Genomic DNA, 6000 nt, shown 5'->3' on the forward strand with positions numbered 1-6000 from the left:
GGAGATAGAGAGCAATCTTTTGCCTCTCTATATGTGGTCATGTGCTACCAGGAAATCCTCAGTATAGTCGATATCAAAGCTCCATCCGTAGGAATCACCAAACATAGAGAATTACACCCACAAAGGGACACTCCGCTACCCAACCACCACCAAAGCGGGGGGGAGGGGGGGCACCCACACCCGCCAACGCGGGGGGAACTGGCATGTCCTGCTATTGCAACCGCAGGAGGAGTTGGCTTAACCCATCACCGCCAAAGCGAGAGGGAAACAAAGCTACCCTACTACCACACGAAGCGGGAGGGAGCACTGGCATAATTTAGTTATGAATCCAACCACCGTCAAAACGGGGGGAAAGAAGCAGCAGCTCACTGTAACACAAAGTCGTCCCAACTCCAGGGAAATCTAAGTGGAAGAACTTGAACTCGAAGTCCTCCTGAACAGGAACTGAAGTCTAAACTTGAACCTGAAATATAACTGAACTAGAACAAACAGTACAGATATCTGGGAGGGCCTATGGACTGATCTGCTATGATTAATGGAAAGAAAAATTATCAGGTATGATACATCATTTTACCTTCCATATCATCAAGCAGATCAATTCATAGACTAGTGGGATGTACCCAAGCAGTACTCACCCATAGAGCGGGGGAGAGGCGCACTGCGCATCCAAAATGGTGTCCGGCGCGTCACTCCGCGGAGAAGCCGCGCGGGAAGCATGGCGCTTAAACTTCGCCATCTTCTTACCACCGCCCAACTCAAAAGCGGCCATACCAGAGGCCGTCCGAGCTGCATGAGCAGCCGACATCGGAAGGGCGGACATCGGGTGATGGGCGCCTAAGGCGGGAAAGGCCACCGACGCCCCAGCGGAGGAAGAACCAGCTAAATCAGCAAAGTCCAGAAGGGCACCCAAAAAGGGCTTCTCTGCCTCCGATCCCCGCGCCTCCCCACTAGCCACGCGATCGCGGTCCGGGGAGCGCTTTTTCGCGCCCTTACCATCTGATGCCATGATCTACGAGGGAAACGTTCGGGGAACCCCTGCCCGCTAGGAAAAGGTAAAATTACCTGCTTCTTGGTCCGAGCTGCAACGAATTGGTGTCCCAGTGAGCAGCCGCAAGTAAAATCTTTTCTGCTTCAAGATTGTTATGTTGGGCTTTTTTTTGTTTTTTTTTTTAACGGAGCCAGCGGGAGGGGGGAGAAAAGGAGGGACCTGGCACCACCAGGTTTGCACTTGCACACGAAGAGCCCTCAACCCCAGGTACTCAACAAAGCCTAAGTAAATAGACATGGAGACCAAGCCAGAGCTGCTGCGTGTGACCACACACCTGCTAGATAGAGAGAATACTGAGGATTTCCTGGTAGCACATGACCACATATAGAGAGGCAAAAGATTGCTCTCTATCTCCACCTGCTGGTAGATGGACACAACCCACCAGTCTATGGATTGATCTGCTTGATGATATGGAACTCTGTTTTAATATCACTCAATGTACTGTATTCTCTGATCTTCAGTGAACTTTGAAAACAAATAAATAAAAGGACAGTGGTTAAAACTATAGTTTGTACTTTGAAATTTAAAGGAGACTAATACATATTTGATGTTATTACAAGGCACCTACCACAAGAAAATTATTTTGAAAGTCAAACCTAAAAAATAATTTCTTTATACATTTTGTTTTTATCTATACATTTTTTTTAATGTGGGACTATGGTCATGAGACCTTTGCTTCTGATGTTAATACAGGAATTTCATGCCTACCATAACATCACCACAGCTCCATAAAGAGCTGCATTCCTAAAGGAACTATCATAATGCCTGTTGGCATCAATTATAAATACCATATTAACTATTACAAATTTTAAACAAGGACTATTTCCAAAAATTGCAAACAATAATGAATGCAGTGTCTCTTTCCAGTAATAATCCAAAAAAACAAAAATAAAAAGGCCACTCCTTTGAGAGTCTAAATCAGATTTTAGCAGCTTCTATTACACCTACCAGCAAAACTACAGCCTACAAAGATCATTCTTGCAGCTCAGAAAGAAGCCCTGCTTTTTTTTTTTTTTGCTTGCATGCACAACAATTACAAACGCAGAAAGATTACAGCTGGAGGGGTTCCCAGACTTCACCAGTCAAAGACAATGAAGTAAATATGGTATGACAACAGGCTACAAGAGGAAGGCCCTCCAATTAAGCAAACTCCACATGTGACTGCCCACCAGTCCTTTCTGTGATCCAAAATGCTCCTGTAACCCTTCTCCTGAAATAGTTGGGGGATCTATATATTTGTTTCTGCAGTAGCATAAAATTTAAGTGCACAAAAGACACCAGTGTGTCCTACACTATTACAAAATTTACTTCCTGTGTAAGTAAGACACAAGAAGTAGAACTTGTATGGAATTGTTGCATTATAACTCACAGTCCATGGTGGGTAATTGCTTGCATGGGCAATGTGACAGTTAATTAGAATGGCTGAAATTAGGCATGACTATTACTCGTGTAAAGTACAAAGTCAGCATATGGTCATTAATACATATCATCACATACCATTAAAACAAATATTTATGCCATGAGAAAAAAAAAAAAAAAACATTACATTTTAAAAGTGGTTACTAACTTTGTTGCCTCTGATTTTAATTTAGGTCCGTTTACAGAAACAATATTCCAACATCTCATCAGTACATAATGGTGCGCACATTTTAATCTCAGAATAAACACAACAACCTTAAACAACTCACTAACCTAGAGCAAACATGTACAGATCTCTCTCATAGTAAAATAGTAACATACATAGTAAATGACAGCAGATAAACACCTGAATGGTCCATCCAGTCTGCCCAACAAGATAAACTCATTTATATGATATTTTATACCAGAGTTTGATTTGTCCCTGCCTTTCTCAGGGCAAAGACTGTAAGTGTCTGCCCAGCACTGTTCCTGTACTAAAAGTTCTGAAGCTAACGTCAAAGTCCCTTAAAATTTACACTCCAGTCCATCCATATCTATTCAGCCATGATCGGGGCAAAGACCATAGAAGTCTGCCCAGCACCGGTTTTGCTTCCCACTTACCGGCGTTGCCACCCAATCTCCACTAACATTCCATAGATCCATTCCTTCTAAACAGGATTCCTTTGTGTTTATCCCACTCATGTTTGAATTCCATTACCTTTTTCATCTCCACCACTTCCCGCGGGAGGGCATTCCACGTATCCACCACCCTTTCTGTGAAAAAATACTTCCTGACATTACTCCTGAGTCTGCCCCCCTTCAACCTCAATTCATGTCCTCTAGTTCTACCACCTTCCCGTCTCCTTGGTCCTTATCTGGCCTTCTTTCCTCTGATTCATCCTCCCTACCGCCTCAGCAAAATCCTGTCATCTTTATATTTTTTTTCTCTTTATCTCCACATATCCAACATACTGCTAAAACCTATTATTTCTCTTAAACAGCAACAAAATTAGACCTTGCTTTTCTGAACACACTATCTGAAATTTTCTAAACCCTTACCTACCCTCCCCATCACCCCCTACTTATACTACTAAAATCTGATCCTCATAGATCTTGTACCAAAGCTCTCTCCCCTTCAATCTATTACAAATTCCGTTGCACAACCGTCACTACCCTCACATAACTCCTCTTCTCAAATCAAGTGATTAGCTCCATTTCCACATACAGTTCAAACCTTTCTTGCTGACCTACAAGTACATTCATTCTGCAGCTCCTCAGAACCTCTTCTCTCTTATTTCAACATACATCCCGCCTTGAGAGCTTTATTCATCAGATAAGTTATTCTTATCTGTGATCTTCTCCACCGATTCCAGACTCCATTTCTTTCACCTTGCTGAACAGAAGAATAGTACTCCTGAGCTGGTATGTCATGCTCTACCTCTAGGACTATTCAAATACAGGCTAAAACACCATCTTTTTGAGACTACTTTTAAATTTTAACTCCTTATTTGCCTCTTTAATACCCATGCTGTTTTAATCATTGCCATAATAAACAAAAATCCATAATTTCTTATTTGTTTTGTATTTCTTTCTTATATCAATTGTAAAAGCCATCGAGCAGGAATTGCTTCTTACATCTTTGTGTACAGTGCTGCATATGCTACAAAAATAAGCAGTCATTGTAATTGTTTTGAATGATAAGAACTATTACTACTAGCACAACTTTGGGAAAATCTGGAGTTATTTGATGATCCCTGGAGTAAATCATGACACGTTCTGAGACGTAGTATTAAAGATTTCAATTCACTTTTCCAGACACTATGACTAGGTCACATTCACAGTGTACAAAAAAACATACTATTGAGGCCTGTAGTGGATGTATTTTCATTTAGCAATGCACAGAAATTAAATTAATGGTCATCTGTTTTAAAAGGCAAATAAACATATACAGAAAAGTATGTACACAGTTTCAACAAAAATGCATAATATGCTGTCACAAGATGTTTCAGAACCCAAAACTGAAGTAACAATACTGTTGGTTCACATCACACTAGATGGGACTTTTTAATGTGTCTCATTCACATTTATTTCCATTCTTCTTCTTCATCATTAAGCAATAATCGTGCAACGTATAAAGCATGAACTGTAGCACTTAAGTTCAGAAACAGAAGCGCAAGGAAATATACCTTACAACATTAACAGCTTACAAATCTTGACAAAACACATACAAATCCTAAGTGTCCCATCACACTAACTTCGTTACGGAAGCGCCGTCAGCGTTTCCGTGATCCGAAAGGCAATTAACTTAACCAATCAAAGAATACAGCTTCCAGACTACCCCACCTTTTCTGCCACTCATATCCACTTATAAGCAAGCAGCCCAGAACTTGCGCTCCCCTAATTCGGGAAGGGAGGAGGAGGAGAGGGAAGAGGTCAAGTTAGGGTGACTTCCAGGCCCGAGCCGTTTGCCACCGGTCACAGTAACTCAGGCAGGCAACACTGCTCTCCATCCTGTACCGAATGGCCAGAGTCTGACAGCTCTGATGGGCACGGAAGGCAGTTTCAGTTTACTGTTGTGCCTGCGACCATCATTAAACCTAATAAAAGGGAACCTACCCAAAAATTCTCCACAAAATACGCCATTATCATGATGCCAAGTAGCTTTCGGAGCGGATACAAGCTCGTCTTTTTAAGTCTCCCTCCAATCCGTTGGTGGCACTGCTCAGGATCTCGTTTCAATTCTGTGTCCCAGATATACCACACAAAACCGAGCGGTGACCTGTAACCGTGTTCCCAGAAAAGCGACTTAGAAAACACCGCCACACTCGTCGTTACGTCCCAACTCGTTCAGGACAGCCCAAGCCCAAAAAAAAAAAAAAAAAAATTGGGAAGAAAAGAAAAATATACGCATGCGCGTAGAGGGCTTGGGCAGCCTCGCACTTCAAGAATTTTACGCGCATGCGTAGATATTGAGAGTTTAGTGACCCTTTTTCTCTGAGCTGCTATCCAATCCCGAACCACCATTCATGTAATATGTGTGCACTAAGGACTGCTATCTCACATTCAAGAAATTTTATTGATAAAGCAAGTCGGACAGAAAGTAGAAAGAAGAAGCAATTCCATATCATCATGCTGATCAATCCATAGACTGGTGGTGGGTTGTGTCCATCTACCAGCAGGTGGAGATAGAGAGCAATCCTTTTGCCTCCCTATATGTGATCATGTGCTGCCGGAAACTCCTCAGTATGTTCTCTATCTCAGCAGGTGGTGGTCACACACAGCAGCAGCTCTGGCTAGGTCTCCAAGCCTAATTTTTAGGTTTTGTTGAGTACCTGGGGTTGAGGGCTCTTCTTGAGCAAGTGCAAACCTGGTGGTGTCAGGTCCCTCCTTTTCTCCCCCCTCCCGCTGGCTCCGTAAAAAAAAAAAAAAAAAATTTTTGGACGTCCTTAAGGGCGTTTATTTCAACGTTTATTTAAACGTTTATTGCAGCTACTCACTGGGACACCGGTTTGTTACAGCTCGGAGCAAGAAGCAGGTAATTTTTACCTTTTTGT

The 6000-nt window shown here is 42.4% G+C and overlaps 1 protein-coding gene across 3 annotated transcripts in view; it reads right to left on the bottom strand.

Moving 5' to 3' along the window:
- The window catches only part of FCHO2 (FCH and mu domain containing endocytic adaptor 2), a 458555-nt gene extending 453253 nt beyond the window's left edge, over window positions 1–5302 (bottom strand). For all 3 annotated transcript variants that reach the window (XM_030193298.1, XM_030193297.1, XM_030193296.1), the window contains exon 1: window positions 5063–5302. In XM_030193298.1, the coding sequence (XP_030049158.1) occupies window positions 5063–5095 (33 nt within the window). In that variant the 5' untranslated portion in view covers window positions 5096–5302. The remainder of the gene's footprint in view (window positions 1–5062) is intronic.
- Window positions 5303–6000: the final 698 nt, after the last annotated feature.

The sequence above is a fragment of the Microcaecilia unicolor genome, chromosome 2 (genome assembly GCF_901765095.1).
Source record: "Microcaecilia unicolor chromosome 2, aMicUni1.1, whole genome shotgun sequence".
Lineage (NCBI taxonomy): Eukaryota > Metazoa > Chordata > Amphibia > Gymnophiona > Siphonopidae > Microcaecilia > Microcaecilia unicolor.